We start from the raw sequence: 19,773 nt of genomic DNA on the forward strand, positions 1-19,773 counted from the left end.
ACTTGTGCCACATCCTCCCATCCGTCCTTTACACAGAGCACAAGATCCACTGTGCCCTGGAGTTGAGGTCTGTATTTCAGGTTTGCTAAGTAAGAACTCATATATGAGCCTTTAACTTTGTATATGCTGCTTCTTCACACTGAAATGTCTTCTCTTTCTTTTCCACCTCCACCCATCCCCTTAGCAATATGTATTTATACTTTGAGGTTTAGCAGAATTTTAAGTAACTCTCTCCTGACATCTTAAATGATCCTGTTGAGATACAGCTGAGTATTGCTACTTTTGAGCTGTTGTCGTAACCTGTGCAAACATGTTTCACCACTGCTATATGGGTTGAATTGTGTGCCCCCAAGAGATATGTTGAAGTTTTAACCATAGGTACCTGTGAAAGTGAGTTTATTTGGAAATAGGGTCTTTGGAGATGTAATCAAGTTAAAATGAAGTGATATTGGATTAGGGTGAACCCTAATTTAATGACTGATGTCTTTGTAAGGAAAGAACAAATAGCTACACAGAGAAGACCATATGAAGAAGGCAGGAGAGATAAGAGTGGTGCAGCTAGAGAGGCAACGAACACTAAGGACTGCCAGGAGCCCCCAGAAGCTGGGAGGAGGCACGGGAAGATTCTTCTCTAGAGCCTTCGAAAGGGCACATGGTCTTTCTGACACCTGCATTTTAGACTTCTGCATCTCAGAACTGTGAGCGAATAAATTTCTGTTGTTTCAAGCCTCCCATTTGTTGCAACAACTCTAGAAAACTAATACAGGCACCTACCACCCATGATTTTCAAATATTAGCTCACGGTGCTAGGATCATATTTATCTCCAGGACCTAATATTGTAGCTGGGAAGCCAGAAGGCTCAATCAGTGTTGTAGATTAATTTAATTTCATATAATACTGCCTTACTTTTATTTAAGCTTATTTTTATTCTGTCTCAAGAATACCCCTATTTGTCAAATAAGTATTATTTTAACATCCATATACACTTAAGGTAAGTCTCAAGACGATACTTTTATATTTTGTCAAGAACTCTAAGAACGACCTCCATGGGCAGCCCATCCCCCTCTACTTACTTGGAGGAAGCAAAGCTGTCATTGAGCGAGCATCAAATTTCACAGATTCGGAGCAGCTATCAGTGTCCTCCTGTTGATTGTGAAAGTGATCCCACTGCTCCATACTTCTATGAAACAAATGGAAAAATACATTAATATCACATGAAATGGCTAGGGCTCTTTTGCATAATGTTTTAAACTGAAATTTCAGTTTGAAATGGAATCTATTCAGTTTTTCTTTTTTTTTTTAATTATACTTTGAGCTCTACGGTACATGTGCACAACGTGCAGGTCTGTCACATATGTATACATGTGCCATGTTGGTGTACTGCACCCACCAACTCGTCATCTAACACTAGGTGTATCTCCTAATAGCTATCCCTCCCCCCTCCCCCTACCCCACAAAGGCCCCAGCGTGTGATGTTCCCCTTCTTGTGACCATGCGTTCTCATTGTTCAGTTCCCACCTATGAGTGAAAACATGTGGTGTTTGGTTTTTTGTCCTTGCGATAGTTTGCTGAGAATGATGGTTTCCAGCTTCATCCATGTCCCTACAAAGGACATGAACTCATCATTTTTTATGGCTGCATAGTACTCCATGGTGTACATGTGCCACATTTTCTTAATCCAGGCTATCATTGTTGGACATTTGGGTTGGTTCCAAGTCTTTGCTATTGTGACTAGTGCCACAATAAACATATGTGTACATGTGACTTTATACCAGCATGATTTATAGTCCTTTGGGTATATACCCAGTAATGGGATGGCTGGGTCAAATGGTATTTCTAGCTCTAGATTCCTGAGAAATCGCCACACTGACTTACACAATGGTTGAACTAGTTTACAGTCCCAGCAACAGTGTAAAATTGTTCCTGTTTCTCCACATCCTCTCCAGCACCTGTTGTTTCCTGACTTTTTAATGATTGCCATTCTAACTGGTGTGAGATGGTATCTCATTGTGGTTGTGATTTGCATTTCTCTGATGGCCAGTGATGATGAGCATTTAAAAAAAAAAAGAAATGGAATCTATATTCTATGACACAATCTATAATAAATAACATTTAATTTTAGCAAAAAAACCAAAATTAGTTAAATGTGTATATCTGTCATATACAGCAATGTATTAAACCTACCCATAAGTTTTAACTTTCACGTAAAAAGACAGATGTATGTGGAACCCTCTCATGTATCTTTCTATTTACAAATGTGTATCTCTATTTTTAGAGGTGTGCTTTTTGAGTGTGGAAAAAGAGGTAGCTCTTCTTTCTTAGTTGAAAAATTTTTTACATGTGACAGAAAATAACTTGTAAAATGATTTAATCAGTAATTTAATAGAGTAAAAGGAAGGAAGTAAAGAAAGGTCTGGATCTGAATGATCTGATTTGACTTCTTACAAAAGTCAATTTTCCCAGATAACTGTTTTAATTTGCCTCTACCTGAGAAAAGAGAGGATTTGGGAACTATGCCTGCCTTCCTCCATCCTCTTCCTCCACAGTGTTTAAATCCATTAGAGAACATAGTCCTTGTCCATATCAACACAGGATTCAGAAAAACCAATTCTCAGAAATGATGCACATACAAATTGTCATTGCAAACTGCCAAATAAGGAATTTCTTTAGTATTATTTTAATTACTCTATTCGCTGAAAAGACAGTAATTTCCCTTAGAACAAATAGTTTTGTGTATTTGGACTAAATAAATATTTCCTGGATCTTTTAAGAAAATTATTTATTGGCCGGGCACAGTGGCTCACGCCTGTAATCTCAGCACTTTGGGAGGCTGAGGTGGGTGAATCACTTGAGGTCAGGAGTTCGAGATGAGCCTGGCCAACATGGTGAAACACGTGCCCACTAAAAATACAAAATAATTAGCCAGGTGTGGTGACAGGCACCTGTAATCCCAGCTATTTGGGAGGCTGAGGCAGGAAAATTGCTTGTACCAGGGAGGCAGAGCTTGCAGTGAGCGGACATTGCACCATTGAACTCCAGCCTGGGCAAGAAGAGTGAAACTCTGTCTCAAAAAAAAAAAAAAAAAATCAAGTATTTATTTATTTATTTACTTATTTTGAGATGGAGTCTCACTGACTCTGTCGCCCAGGCTGGAGTGCAGTGGTGCAATCTCAGCTCACTGCTACCATGTTGGCCAGGCTGATCTTGAACTCCTGACCTCAAGTCTGCCTCCCAAAGTGCTGTGATTACAGGTGTGAGCCATTGCACCCGGTTTCTTTCTCTCTGTCTCTCTCTCTCTCTCCTTCTTCCTCTCTCTCTTCTCTCCCTTCTCTCTCTCTTCTCTCTCTCTCTCCCTTCTCTCTCTTCTCTCTCTCCCTTCTCTCTCTCCTCTCTCTCTCTCCCTTCTCTCTCTCTTCTCTTTCTCTCTTCCTTCTCTCTCTTCTCTCTCTCTCTCTCCCTTCTCTCTTTCTTCTCTCTCTCTCATTCACTCTTTCACTTTCCAGGGCTTTTCTCATTTTACATTGGCAGCCATACAAATACGTCCTTGTACATTTTTCAGCATAATCTCTATTCTATGTGCATACTAAGCAGCTTTAAAAAATGTTCCTGTGTCTCTTTAACATGTATCAGAAACATTGGAAAGGTTTGATAAAAAGAAACTGATGGGCCTCACCCCCAGACTTTCTGGTATTTGGGGTGGGGGCTCAAGAATTTGCAATTCCAACAAATTCTCAAGAGGTGATGCAATTGGTCTGAGGACCACATTTTAAGAACCTTTTCCATAAAAGGTGATTATATGCCTTCTTTTGTTGGACACAGTTCCATTCATGTGATTGACAAATTTAGCATAAAGCCAACATCTTCTGATCATTTCTGATTTTCTTGAATGCTGTGTAATGGACTTAACACAGCACAGTTCTAACTGAGCGCACTGGCATCTTCAGGACAGCAAACTCAAATCCAGCCCAGGAAATGAAGGGCGATCATTCAGATGCAAATGTTCATCCCACTGTGGGGAGAGGCAGTGACATGTAAGGATATGACTCAACTCCTGTCAAAATATTTTGAAAATATCACTAAGAAGCTTCTTTATTTGGCAGTTTGCAATGACAATCTTTGCATATTCCTCCTTTCTGAGAGTTGGTTTTTATGAATCCTACGTTGATCTGACCAAGGACTGTGTTCTTTAATGGATCTGACCACTGTGGAGGAAGGGAATGAAGGGAGGTAGGCATAGAACCCAAATCTTCTCCTTTCTCGGGTAGAGGCAAAGCAAAATAAATAAACGATTATCCGGGAAAATGAACTATTGTAAGAAGCTAAACTGGATTATTTAGATCCACCCTCTTCTCTATTTCCTCCCTTTAAATTTACCCTATTCGATTTAAAGAGCAGTTTTACTCCCCAAGCAAAACAAATGAACAAAAAAAATCCAGATAATTAAAAAAAACTGAGATGACAATAAAACTTAGCAAAATTCACTTTAAAATATAGTTGAATAATTTATAATCCTTTGGGAATATACCCAGTAATGTGATTGCTGGGTCATATGGTACTTCTGGTTCAAAATCCTTGAGGAACTGCCACACTGTCTTCCACAATGGTTGAACTAATTTACACTCCCAACAGTGTAAAAGCATTCCTATTTCTCCATATCCTCTCCAGCATCTGTTGTTTCTTGACTTTTTAATGATTGCCATTCTTGGAACCGATCCAAATGCCCATCAATGATAGACTGGATTAAAAAAATGTGGCACATATACACCATGGAATATTGTGCAGCCATAAAAAAACAGTGAGTTCATGTCCTTTGCAGGGACATGGATGAAGCTGGAAACCACAATTCTCCGCAAACTAACACAGGAACAGAAAACAAAACACTGCACGTTCTCATGTATAAGTGGGAGCTGAACAATGAGAACACATGGACCCAGGGAGGGGAACATCACACACTAGGGCCTGTCAGGGGGTGGGAGGCAAGGGGAGGGATAGCATTAAAAGAAATACCTAATGTAAATGATGGGTTGATGGGTGCAGCAAACCACCATGGCATATGTATACCTATGTAACAAACCTGAACATTTTGCACATGTATCCCAGAACTTAAAGTATAATTAAAAAAAAAAAAAAGAAAGAAAAACGAAAACCCTATAGTTTAAGGCAGTTGGAACTATGTACTAACGCTTTTTAACTTTGAACTCAGTTTGTAAAAGATGGATTCACAAAAATTGTGTTCATGTATACCTGGTATGTATAGACATGTGTCAATTAAGGACAAAGATATGTTCTGAGAAATGCATTGCTAGTCAATTTCATTGCAGTGTGAACATCATAGAGTGCACTTACAAAAACCTAGACGGTCTAGCCTACTGCTCCTAGGCTACAAACCCCCCCGTCCCCAAGGCTGTGTGGTGTAGCCTGTTGCTCCTAGGCTACACACCTATATAGCACGTTATACTGTGCTGAATCCTGTAGGCAGTTGGAACACAATGGCAAGTATGTGTGTTTCTAACATATCTACACATAGAGAAATGCAGTAAAAATATGCTATAAAAGATACAAAGTTGTGCACCTGTACAGGGCAATTAGGATAAATGAAACTTGCAGGACTGGAAGTTGCTCTAGGTGAGTGAGTGAGTGAGTGGTGAGTGAATGTGAAAAGCTGTAGACTTTATAAACATTGCACTTAAGCTACACTAAATGTATAAAAAATTTTATTTGTTCAATAATAAATTAGCCCTAGTTTACAGTACCTTTAATACTTTAGAAACCTTTTTAAACAACTTTTTTACTCTTTTGTAATAACACTTGGCTTAAACCATAAATTGTGTAGCTGTACAAAAATAATTTCTTTCCAAACAGCTTTATCCTATAAGCTATTTTAACCTTTTTTTTTTTTTAATGTTTCTACTTCTTTAACTTTTTTGTTGATAACTATGACACAAACACACACATTAGCCTAGGCCGACACAGGGTCAGGCTCATCAATGCCACTGTCTTCCCCTCCATATCTTCTCCCACTGAAAGGTCTTCAGAAACAGTAACAGGCACGGAGCTGTCATCTCCTGTGATAACAATGCCTTCCTCCAGAATACCTCCTAAAGGACATGCCTGAGGCTGCTTTATGGTTGAATATTTTTTTCTAAATAGGAGGAGTGCACACTAAAATAACGATTAAAAAGTATAATATGGTAAATACATAAACCATTAACATTTATTATCAAGTATTACATACTTATGTAACTGTATATGCTATACTTTGAAATGACTGGCAGAGCAGTAGGCTCGTTTACACCAGCATCACCGCAAATATGTGAGTAATGCAATGTGCTATTCCCTTACAACAGCTATGAGGTCAATAGGTGATCGAACTTTTCAGCTCCATTATAATCTTCTGGGACCACCATCATATATATGGTCCTGTGTTGACTGAAACATTTTTAACTAGTGCATGTCTATAACTAGAAAAGTTTCCTTTCAGGCTACCTACTGGCCCCTTCTCCGTATGTTTGATTATGGCTTTGATCCTCACATTTGAGATATTCTGGCTCCATTTTCACTGAAATGCAAAATAAACATCTCAGATTATTCTATCTACCAGGTAAGAACGTTCATGAAAAAAGCTGAAGCCTTCCAAATCTTATAAATATCTTTACACTGTGAACTCGGAACGAGTAGGGACCATGTCTGCTTTTGTCCACATTATGTCACTAGAGACTAAAGCAACCTGGAACATAGAATATATTGAATAAATATTGAATATACTGAATAGAATATGCTGAATATTCATATATAAATATATGAGTAACTATAAGTATAAATATTCATTATATATAATTACATATATAACATGTAATACATATTTATATATAAATTATATAATATATAATTTATACATGTTAACATATTATATATTATATAATTGGCAAATATATAGTATATAAATATAATTCTAATATATAATATAATATTATATTAATATAACATATATATTATAAATATATATATTTCCCAACTATATTATATATATCATATATATTTGCCAATTATATATTATATAATATAAATATATGTATAATTATATGTAATTTATATTATGTTAATATATTATATATTATATTATATATTGGCAAATATATATTATATATTTTATATATCATATAATTGGCAATATATAATATTAAATATATAATTATATAATATATAATTATATTTAATATAATACAATATATTATATATAATATAATTGTATAATATATATTATATATTATATAATTGTATATAATATGTTATAATTGTATATAATATATATAATATAATTGTATATATTATATATTATATAATTGTATATAACATATATTATATAATTGTATATAACATATATTATATAATTGTATATAACATATATTATATAATTGTATATAATATATAATTGTATATAATATATATTATATATTATATAATTGTATATTATATATTATATATTATATAATTGTATATTATATATATTATGTATTATATAATTGTATATAATATACAACATATAATATATAATTGTATATAATATATAACATATAATATATAATTGTATATAATATATAACATATAATATATAATTGTATATAATATATAACATATAATATATAATTGTATATAATATATATTACATATAATATACAATTGTATATAATATATAACATATAATATATAATTGTATATAATATATAACATATAATATATAATTGTATATAATATATATTACATATTACATAATTGTATATAATATATATTATATATTATATAATTGTATATAATATATATTATATATTATATAATTGTATATAATATATATTATATATTATATAATTGTATATTATATATTATATATTCTTTAATTGTATATTATATATATTATATAATTGTATAATATATATTATATAATATATAATATAATATATAATTGTATATAATATATAATATAATTATATAATATATATTATATACAAATATATATTATTATACAATTATTATATATATATAAAGCACAGGCATAGTACAAAAAGGAGTGATTAACTCTTTTGGGGAAGTGAGTAATCAAGGTAGCAATACAGAGAAGATGACAATGAATCAGGGTTTTGAAAATGAGCAGAATCTGGGGTAAGGTCGTTCCAGGATGCAAAATATCATGTTAAAAAGCATGAAGGTATGAACAACATGGAAGTGAGAGCAGTTTTAACTTTTCATAAAGACAACAACATTTATCTTTTACCTTAACATATTTATTTTTAATATGCCTTACCTAGGTTAAGAGAAAACAAAGATTTAAAAAGCCAAATGTCCCTTTTATTATACTTTCTTTTCAGATAACCTTTTCAGCCTAGATTCAGGTAACTTCCTGTCTCTTGCATGAAAGGGGAGGGGTCCTGCACACTACAACAGGCAAAAAAGGCTTTCAGGAAATAAAATGTTTTAATTTGATCTATTACATCTGTTCAATTTTCTTGAGTACCTTGGAGAGTGGGAAAAAGACAAAAGGAGAAAAAAATGGTATTTTAAACAACCAGACTATAATAACCTTAGTTAGGTTGGTAGTACACTGTTTATACTTTTTCTCCAAACAGGTATAAAGGAGGTTCAAAAAGAAGAGGCTGGAGAGGCATGTAGCTGGTAGCATCTGACTCATCAATTTCTTCCTTTATTTTTCTGATCACATAAATTGATCTGGCTTTCACAACCTACCCAAAATATAACATTGAATTACTATCTATACAAATGAAGTAACAATTTATTGTTTGCTTTGGCAGTAGTGACCTGGATTAATATTATTAGTGACACAATATATATTGCTTATTAAACATTTTGCTTTTCTCCCTTTCACTTTGAACTAGAGATGAAGCTTGATTTTGTTTTTAAGTTTCTAACCTTTGGTTTATTTTTTTTTAGCATATAGAAGTGATAATGTGGTTACCTGGGGAAGATTTATTTAATCTCCGAAAAAGGAAAACCATCTAGTACATGTCTACGAGTGGTTTAGACTAACTGACAATATTTGGTCTATAAAATGCCCCTGACAGGTGTAGTGGGCCAGAAGGGAGGTGAACACTAAAGCATACTCAGTGGAATGAGGAATGAACGATTGTCCCTATGGCTACATTTGTGCACCATGGGAAGTCTGTTTGCTTTCTGGGCAATGTTCAAAAGGGATTGGTTTATCACGAAGGATTGGTTTATCATGAACTGCATGAAACGTTGGTATATATATTTTCCAGAAGAAAAAAAGATCACGTTCATCAGAGACAATGCAGCCACAGGATTTGTGGCATTTTCTGATGTTACTGTCTTTTTTCTTAGTCTGCACAGTCTCTCTGAGAATATCATCTACTTTCATGGCTTGAACTACTGCCTGTGTCCTGATCGAGCCAATATAGCCAATCCAGATCTCAATCTCAGAATCAGCTTTTGTTTTACATAACACAACTAGCTACAAAGGTGGATTTTCTACAGTGACCTAACTTTTCTTTTTCCAGGATTTTCACTGTGGGTATATCATCCATTTACATCATCTTTTTATTATCATATCCACTTATTATTATCATCTACTTACTGTATAGTGGAGAATACGTGATACAGTTAGGCATATGCCGGCAAAGCACAGTCACACAATCTGAAGCCAGAGCTTCTTTTCTAGACCACTCTCATCTATAAGACCCATATCCGATTGCACAAAAACTCCTGATTTCCTTTGATCCATTCCTTCCATTCCATCCAATTTTTGGACTTCGGCTTATTTTTATCTACTCCAGCCAGGCATCTTGGGTAGCAGCAATGGTGCAGAAAATTAAGAGGAGAATCCAAGGGCATTAAGAGAGAGGACAAATTAATAGCACCTGAAACACAGCATTTTAACAAAACAGTAGGGAAAAAGTCAAACAGTAGAAGATAACTTTTTTCAGGAAAAAAGACACCAAAGACATAAACTTGAAAAACATGATATTCATTGGGTGAGTAGAGGAAGAAGACTCAGTACAAAAGACAAGGAAGAACTTTTTGACACTGCAGGAGAAAAACAAGAAGCAGTCACGGTCATGGAAAAGAACAAAGAAGTTCGTGGCCTGCAAGAAATCCATAACCTGCCACATAGAATTTAAGTTGTTTTTCCTGTGTGGTAGAAGCAGAAATAAAACCTTGCAAGATTGGCAGCAATAAATGTATAAAAATGAAAGTCCCTCAGTGCATAAATGAAAGTTGTTCATGCTCATGGTTTTCTGTTGAGAAGAGAGATACTGATGATTGCACTGAGACAGCACATCCAGGAGAGTTTTATTTATTTCTGGGTATTCCTCCTCATCTCCCCAACGTCTCAACAGCAGAGTGAGCCAGGGCCCAGTTTCTGTTCTGTTTTCTCTCCTTCTATTTTCACTCCCTTGGTGATCTCACTAGCCTCATTGCTTTAAATATAATCTAGAAGGCTGATGACTCTTAAGTCTTTATCTCTTGCCCATAGCTCACCTCTCAACTCCAGATCCATATATGCACTGCCTAACAACACCCCTGCTTAGAATTCTAATATGGTGCAAACCTAGAGGTCTTCCTTTTTCCTTGCCTTTTCTCATCCACTACATCCAGTCTCTCATCCGATCCTGTTGTTTTGTTTTCAAACGCTATGTAGAAACTGAGGGCTTCTTGTCACTTCCTTGCTAGCATCCTGTCCAAGCCCCATTATCCTTTTCACTGTGACATTTCTTTTTTTTTTTTTTTTTTGAGACAAGGTCTTGCTCTCTTGCCCAGGCTGGAGTGCAGCCATGTGATCCCATCACTGCAACCTTGACCTTCTGGGTTCAAGTGATTCTCCCACCGCAGCCTCCTGAGTAGCTGGGTCTACAGGTACATGCAATCATGCCCAGTTACTTGTTTATTATTATTTTTTTTTCTAGAGATGCAGTCTTCCTATGTTGCCCAGGCTGATCTCAAACTCTTTAGCCTCAAGCAACTTCCCACCTCAGCCTCCCAAATTTTTGGGATTACACACATGAGCTATTGAGCATAGCCTCACCTTGTTGATTTTAATAGCTCCTTGACTTGACTTTCACTGTTACATTCTTGAATTAATTCTCCACACAGTTTCCAGAAGAATCCTCTTAAAAAGTAAGGCAGATTGAGTCACTCCCATGCTCAAAGCCCCTGAATGCCTGCTCGTCTCACTCAGGCCCTCACTAAAGTCTGACTCAATAAAGCAGACCACCTGTAATCCCTGCACTTTGGGAGGCGGGTGGATCACCTAAGGTCAGGAGTTCGAGACCATCCTGGCCCACATGATGAAACCCCATCTCTACTAAAAATACAAAAAATTAGCTGAGTGTGGTGGCGGGTACCTGTAATCCCAGCTACTCAGGAGGCTGAGACAGGAGAATTGCTTGAACCTGGGAGGCAGAGGTAGCAGTGAGCCAAGATCAGGCCACTGCACTCTAGCCTGGGCAACAAGAATAAAACTCTGTCTCAAAAAAAAAAAAAAAAGAAAGAAAGAAAGAAAGAAAAAGCAAGCAAGCAAGCAAGCTGACTGTTTCCGAACATCCATTTTCAAGCTACAACCCCTTGGGGCTTTGACTTCCCCATCCTGGCTTCATTTTCTTTCCCCCAGAAACATATTTTCCTTATCTGTCTTGTCTATCATCTGTCTTCTCTCATCCAAGCCAGATCCATGATGTGGAGTTTTGATCTCTTTGGTTCAGGGATCAGAGAGTTCCTGAAGGTGCTCATTACATACATAATGCAGTATTTAAAATTACATAAATAAATGAAAGGCAAGATATTTTTCAAGATGACTGGATTTTATATCTTAGGTTATGCCTCGAGAAAACTTTGTGGTTCACTAAAGTAGGGATTTTAAAAATTCTTCTGTTACACACTGGAAAATAAAATATTTCTCTTTGCACTGCACGTAACTAGCAAACTGAAACAAAAATATTACCCTCAGTGAACCCACTTTGCTTCAAAAGCATTTATTATTAAAATTACCAGATTATTTCAGCTCCTTACTCTGGTTATAATCATTGCAATTTTTTAGTAACGTGAACATACATACATGCATGAGCCTTCATTTAGCAGGCAGTGAAGAACTCACACTGTTCAAGTGTGCCTTTTAATATCAGTTCCAAAGTCAGGGAAAAAAGTAACTTCACATAAAGTTACTCTTCCTATTAAATGTCAACGTGCTGATAAAGGATTGTGAAATCCTTGGAGTTTGTGTAGTCTATTAAAAGCACGTGCTCATGAGAAGTGAAACACATTTCTGTAATATCAGCTTTTTATCAAGTGGATGAAAAGTTTACAGGAAATTCATAATGAAAGAATTTCAAGGTTAATTTGTTTGGAACCATATACCTTACTTTTCTCTGTTTTTATTATAAAACATTTTATAATATTATAGATATGTTAGGATAAAATTTCTGTCATCTCATCACCCTAATAAAGGAAAAAAAACCCTTAATTTTTAAAATGAAACTCGAGTCTTTGGAAATATGTATACACGTAACATAGTTCATGTCGTCATGCACATATCATTTGGTATTATGCATTTTCCTTAACATCATCTCATTATTTTAATAATTCAAATGAATTTTTCAAACTTGAAATTTCTTTTATTATTCTTTAGGTTCTGGGATACACGTGCAGAATGTGCAGGTTTGCTATATTGGTATACATGTGCCATGGTGGTTTTCTGCACCCATCAGCCCATCATCTAGGTTTTAAGCCCTGCATGCATTAGGTATTTCTCCTAATGCTATCCCTCCCCTTGCCTCCCGCCCACTGACAGGCCCCGGAGTGTGATGTTCCCCTCCCTGTGTCCATGTGTTCTCATTGTTCAACTGCCACTTATGAGTGAGAACATGCAGTGTTTGTTTTTCTGTTCCTGTGTTAGTTTGCTGAGAATGATGGTTTCCGGCTTCATCTATGTCCCTGCAAAGGAGAGGAACTCATCCTTTTTAATGGCTGCATAGTATTCCATGGTGTATACATGCCACATTTTCTTTATCCAGACTATCACTGAGGGACATTTGAGTTAGTTCCAAGTCTTTGTTACATAATAATTCATCATATATATGATTTTATATATATATAAAATCTTATTTATATAGCCATTTTTCTAAAACATGATTTTTCCTTTTAAACTTTTTTTCCTTTTGTCAGGGGGCAATGCTTCACTGATGTAAATAATGATGTTATAAATATTTCCTTTTTTTTTTTTTTTTGAGGTGGAGTCTTGCTTTGTCACCCAGGCTGGAGTGTAATGGTGTGATCTCAGGTCACTGAAACCTCTGCCTACTGGGTTCAAGTGATTCTCCTGCCTCAGCCTCCCGAGGAGCTGGGATTATAGGCATTTGCCACTATGCCCAGCTCATTTTTGTATTTTTCACCATGTTCATCAGACTGTTCTCAAACTCCTGACCTCAGGTGATCCACCCACCTTGGCCTCCCAAAGTGCTGGGATTACAGGTGTGAGCCACTGCACCTGGCCATTATTTTCATAATTTAGCTTTCTTCTTTCAAAATGTTTCTTTAGGATAATTCACCATATGTGAAACTAAAAGGTGAAAGGAAAACTATTTTGAACTTCTTGGGCTCTACTTAGTGATCTTTAAAAAGATAACATAAATTTATTAATATTCCAGACTTATATATGATATGGCAGTTTCAAGCAAAATTCACTACCATTGAATAATAAAGCTTATTTTAGAATCATTCAGATTTTAATAAAAGTTAAATAATACCTGAAAGTGGTTTTCAGTTTTATTTTTTATTATTAATGTAAAAGAGAGATTTCCATGTAATTGTTTGACATATATTGTTCTTCTTGGGTTATTATCTATTCATATTCATTGTTTATACATCCCCACAGGTTTCTTTTACCTGTGCACATGAATAAGCTCTTTATATTTAATATATTTAATACATATTTACCATCTGTCTTTTCATATTTGACATGTATTTGTTTTTCTAAGATTTTTATTTCATCATATTCTTTTTTTTTTTTTTTGAGATGGAGTTTCCCACTTATTGCCCAGGCTGGAGTGCAATGGCGTGATCTCGGCCCACCACAACCTCCGCCTCCTGGGTTCACATGATTCTCCTGCCTCAGCCTCCCGAGTAGCTGGGATTACAGGCATGCGCCACCACCCCCAGCTAATTTTCTATTTTCAGTAGAGACAGGGTTTCTCCATGTTGGTCAGGCTAGTCTCGAACTCCTGACCTCAGGTGATCCGTCCACCTCAGCCTCCCAAAGTGCTGGGATTACAGGTGTGAGCCACTGTGCCCAGCCCATCATATTCTTAAGGTCAACTTTATCTTCAAGATTTGGAATAAATAATAACTTTGTGATCCTCCTTATTATATAAAAGAATAACTTTGATTTTTGTAACAGCGGTTGAATGTGTATATAAAATGAAAATTAAATTAAGATTATTTGTGAAACTAACAGCTTTATGCTTAAGGAACCCATCTGTAAGAAAGATTTTAGTAAGAAATGGAAATATTTATTTTGTGCCTAATGTCACTGATATTCATCCTTGGTAGCAAAGAAGAAAGAGCATCAACTTTTGAATCTGAAGTCTAGATTTGAGTATTGACTGTGACATCATTTAGCTGTGTGACCTTAGGCAAATATTTTAACTTATTTGAATTGAAGTTTCTTTAGATATGTAAAATATGATCACAATATAAATTTAAAGAATTATTGTGAGAAATAAAAATAATTTTTGTAAATTGCCTGGTACACAGAAAATCATCAATATATGAATCCCTGTTATTTTAAAATACCATTTTTTAAAAAATATCAGCTTTTCTTATTTTGTTCTCACGGTATCTTCATGAGGTACACAGTAGTATTTTCTCCATTTTACAGGTTAGGGAACTGAAATGTGTAAGTAACTAGTCAAGTCACTCAGCAAAGGAGCAGGGGAGCTGGAATTTGAACACAGGCAGTCTGCTCCCAGAAGATCAGCTCTTACCCACTGCATAAAACTGCTAATCACTGCACAAAACATTCGTAATCTCAGTTCCATGGTTTTACTGTAAGTATTTTTACCTGGTCAATGCAAATGCCAACCTCCCATTATATGTTGTGTGAATCTTACTTGGTCTTCAAGATTAATGAGATTTCTAGTATCTCCATGAAGATTTATTTTTGATAGACTTTTTTCCCATAGAAGTAATTTTGGCCTCGCCTATATTTTCATAGTAATTATCTATAGCACTTTCATACTACTTAAGGTGCTAGTAATTATCTATAGCACTTTCATACTACTTAAGGTGCTAGTAATTATCTATAGCACTTTCATACTACTTAAGGTGCTCAAATTACATTATGCCTATTTGGAGATATGTTTTAAATCATAAGATTCCTGAACACAGAAAGAACTATATTTTATTTTTTGTATCCTTTCCCCACATCTAGTTCAATGAAGTGCATATAGTAGATACCCAGCCAATATTTGCTATAAATCAAGGAAAGATAATAAAAGGCATTAGATTAAAGCCAAAAATGTTCCATGAAAAGTTATGAAAGGAGAATAACTGAAATATATCAAGTTATACTTTGAATAAAGCCAGTATTTTAAACAAAATATGCTTAATTATATGAAAAAACCAAATTGCTAGTTCAAACTACAAAGCATTTAGTGTATTTCATATGTACTTGTGAACATATATGTTTTTCACTCATGGAAAATTTAGCAGAAATCCCTATTTTTGATTATCGAAAAAAACCAAACCAAATTATTGCTGATAGAATAAAGCATTCTACTATAAATCATTCATCTCATCATACACACACACAGACACACAAATATATATCACACACGCATGCACACACACACACAGAGTACACACATAACAATTAATAGAAACAATTCTGGAAAAAACATTAAAATAAGCCTTTTTTTTCTTTACCTTTGGTCCTAAAGAAAGCAGCACTGATTTATCCACTTCTCTCTCTTTACAATTGAAACCTAAAATCTTTATCTCATAGTATTTCAGCATCTGGTACACGAAGAAAGGAAATGACACATTCCTGCGTTGAAAATCTTTCTTAATGTGTTCCAATAGCACTCTCATCAATGCACAGGTTTGCAAAATCTAAATTTGTCAGATAACTCACTCTTCACCCCATTTAGGCCGCTTTAAAAAAAAAAAAAAGAGAAGTGAAAAGGAAAAGAAACAAGGGTTGTTGAAACAAGCACATAATTTACAGCAGATTGAGCTTTCCTTTTTTTTTGGAGACGGAGTCTCGCTGTCTCACCAGGGTGGAGCGCAGTGGTGTGATCTCGGCTCACTGCAACCTCTGCCTCCAGGGTTCTACAGGCGCGCACCACCACACCCGGCTAATTTTTTGTATTTTAGTAGAGACAGGGTTTTGCCATGTTGGTCAGGATGGTCTTGATCCCCTGACCTCATGATCCACCCGCCTTGGCCTCCCAAAGTGCGGGGATTACAGGCGTGAGCCAGCGTGCCCGGCCTGATCTTTCCTTTTTTATAAGTAATCTATGCCTTCTAAAACATACATGGATTCTCATGATCTCCTCTTTCATGTTACTATAATGTTGAGTAAAGACTCCATGTTTGGCCAGGTGTGGTGGCTCATGCCTGTAATCCCAGCACTTTGGGTGGCTGAGGTGGCTGGATCACTTGAGGTCAGGAGTTCTAGACCAGCCTGGCCAACATGGTGAAACCCGTCTCTACTAAAAATACAAAAATTAGCCAGGCGTGCACCTGTAATCCCAGCTACTCGGGAGGCTGAGGCCGAAGAATTGCTTGAACCCAGGAGGCGAAGGTTGCAGTGAGCAGAGATCATGCGACTGCACTCCAGCCTGGGCAACAGAGTGAGACTCCATCTCAAAAAAAAAAAAGAAAGACTCCTTGTTTAGTGATTCAGGTTTTTTTCTGAAATCCTTTTTCCTGTACCTTTATCCCTAGCCTCAAACACAAAACACATGAAGAAAGAATATGATGCCTTAGTAAGTACAAGTAATAAGTAATAATCTAAAAGCACTCACTCCTGTTCTCTCTATAATGATAATAGCATTAGTTTTTAGAGCACCAGACAAGTTGTTTATTTCCAGTAGTATAGTAGAGGGAAGGAATCTCAGGCATGGGATCAGATAAAAGGGATGTTCTTTCCCTTCTGTCATCCATCAGGGTTTTATACAATTCAACTCAGTTATTTACTCACATTCAAGAAGTTCAAGTACGACTCACATAAAAACGTTCAACATTACATTAATGAGCTAATTTTTACAACTGATATTTCTGGAAGAAGGTGTTTAGTTTATATTCCACAGTCACCTCTTTGTGCCTAAACAGGAGAAATAATGCTTCCTACCAAAAGGTGCCCCAAATTGTTGTGCCCATGGGCACCATCCTTCAGAAGTCAATACGTCTGGAAAAAAGAATGCAGGAACAGGGCACGGCCTTTGAGAGATGCAAAATAACAGTATTATTCAGTCATTCTTAAGGTAACCACTAAAAGGCTAATAGCAGTAGTAGGACAGGCATCAAAGTAAGCTGCATAATTTCTAACCACGCAGCTTTAAGACTAGAAGTACGATCACAATCTGATCCAGCCTGGACCAGCATAAATACTATTGGCTATCCCTCATCAAATTCTTACTGACGCGGAACTGGAGACTACAAAACTCACATTCTTTCCTTTACAATTATTTGTATATGCTTCTTATTTTAAAATATAGACCTTTTAGGTTTTTTTGTACAAAATCTGAAGTTTAAAATTTAGATATCCCTGACAATACTACGTGATTAGAAAAGTCAGACTCTGGGAATAACAAGCAAAGACACCAACCTCCCAAAATTCTATCCTAATGAGGTTTCTTTCTGTCAGTGTGCTTTATTTTCAGTATGTCTCTCTAATATTGTTTGGTGTATATCCACGGTGCTAACCACTTCCCTGTGTGATGATTTCCACACTCTTCAGCCAATCTAATTTTTCATTAAAAAACTTCCCTTTTTATGTGTCTAAATAGGTACTATATAATTTTATATAGTTTTATATATAATAATTATAGATTATATAACATAATATTATCTATTAGATCTTACTATATGTAAAAACACCTTTAGCAGGGAACCATGTAAAAAATGTTCAGTTCAAGCCAATGTTTAATTGAGAACAGAGGTAATGTCTAAAGGGTTGGGACTTTGCATTCATTCTTTCATTTGATTTCACAGCAACTTTGTCATATCACTTCCCTAATTGAGAAATTAATGTTTAGAGAGTTAAGTAAATTTCTCAAGATCATAGAGTTATGAGTCATCAGAGCTGTTGTTTAAACCCAGTCTGATTACCAAATTTAGCAAAATACAGTTTTTTCTTAAGCTGAAGTAGGTATATGTGTTATTAGGGGACTATAATATCTCCATCAAAAACGGTATACAGAAAACAAACCACAAATATGGGCAAATTCCAGATCATGTGGATAGTTACTTTGTTCATAGTTATTGTGACGGATCCCAATTACTTCATTTTTGTTGCTTATGGATATATGTGTCTAGAATGAGGTCTATGTAAGACTATGTCCAGTGACCAAATAGAGATTCATAATCAAATAGACAAATGGCTTGAAAGAATTGATTCAAATGTCCTAGGGCTCATTGTGTACAGGTATACTGAACTCAAAAGAAGATTTAACATTTTACACTTATTAAGAGGTATTTTTGTATGTCTAAAGTTACAACAGGTTGTTAGTCATAATATATAGTTAATACATTATGACTTATTTATTGTGTGACATATATGATAAAGTTTCAAGATAAAATTTTTTATGTTCTTAATTCAAAGCAATAAGTAAATAATGATTTAAATGCAGATTTTAATAATGCTGCAATGGACACATATTGCTGTGGGATTATAAAGCATTTACAGAATTATCAAAACATTCTTTATTAAAATTGACATTGAAAAATTGCATATTGGCAGAGCTTTTTGTTTGATAATCACAAGAAGAAAACTGTGAAGTTACCAGTAACATTTTATATAGCCTTATTAAACAGAACTTTCCTAAATGAGAATTATTGAAGTCAAAAAACAGAAACAGACCAAGGATAATATCAGAATTAAATAGTATCTTCCTTCTATTGAACCTATAATAATATTTTGGCTCACCCACACAATCTTACATCGGTGGTGCTAGTTAAAATTTTAATATTTTTGTGAGATTTTAAAATTTAATTAATGTATGCATTATATTTCAAAAACTTGGTTAAGAACTGTAGGCTTATGGTGTTTAGGTCTAAATTTGTGTTTCTTTATTTTAACATAAAATTATAATACAATAATATATCAACAATAAGGTATAGAGATGAATATATTTATTTTCTTTTGAGAAACAATGCACTATGCCATACTGTCTGTTTTTAAAAGAAAGTGCATGGAAGACTTCTAGTTGCAGCTTCAACATCTAAAGAGCTTGGAAGTCATCACTCATATCTCGACACCACGAAAAAAGCTGGAGAAACCAAAAAATCAATGATGTCTTGGACCCATCAGAGAATTGAGGTCTCAAGGAAACCACCAGCCTGAAACCGGGAGTGAGAGGAGATTACACAGCATCACAGCAGAGATCAGATCACCTGCAGCTGATGCCAGTGGAACCACAAACTGGCAGGAACACCTAAGCAGGAATTTGGCAAGAGGCTGAGTATGGACCAGCGTGAACACTGGAGCCTCCTGGGGGCTACAGGTCTTCGAGGCGCCCCCTAAACAT

General features: G+C 35.3%; 1 protein-coding gene across 4 annotated transcripts in view; it reads right to left on the minus strand.

The window, feature by feature from the left end:
* MSR1 (macrophage scavenger receptor 1) overlaps positions 1 to 16,051 on the minus strand; it is an 86,500-nt gene extending 70,449 nt beyond the window's left edge. For 3 of the 4 annotated variants that reach the window (XM_054499460.2, XM_054499458.2, XM_054499461.2), the window contains exons 1-2: positions 15,947 to 16,051; positions 1,075 to 1,181 (exon numbers count right to left, since the gene is read on the minus strand). In XM_054499460.2, coding sequence (XP_054355435.1) covers positions 1,075 to 1,177 — 103 coding nt within the window. In that variant the 5' untranslated portion in view covers positions 1,178 to 1,181; positions 15,947 to 16,051. Of the gene's footprint in view, positions 1 to 1,074; positions 1,182 to 9,605; positions 9,813 to 15,946 lie in introns of all 4 variants that reach the window. The other variant, XM_054499459.2, reaches the window with a different exon arrangement.
* Positions 16,052 to 19,773: the final 3,722 nt, after the last annotated feature.

This window comes from Pongo pygmaeus, chromosome 7 (genome assembly GCF_028885625.2).
Source record: "Pongo pygmaeus isolate AG05252 chromosome 7, NHGRI_mPonPyg2-v2.0_pri, whole genome shotgun sequence".
NCBI lineage: Eukaryota > Metazoa > Chordata > Mammalia > Primates > Hominidae > Pongo > Pongo pygmaeus.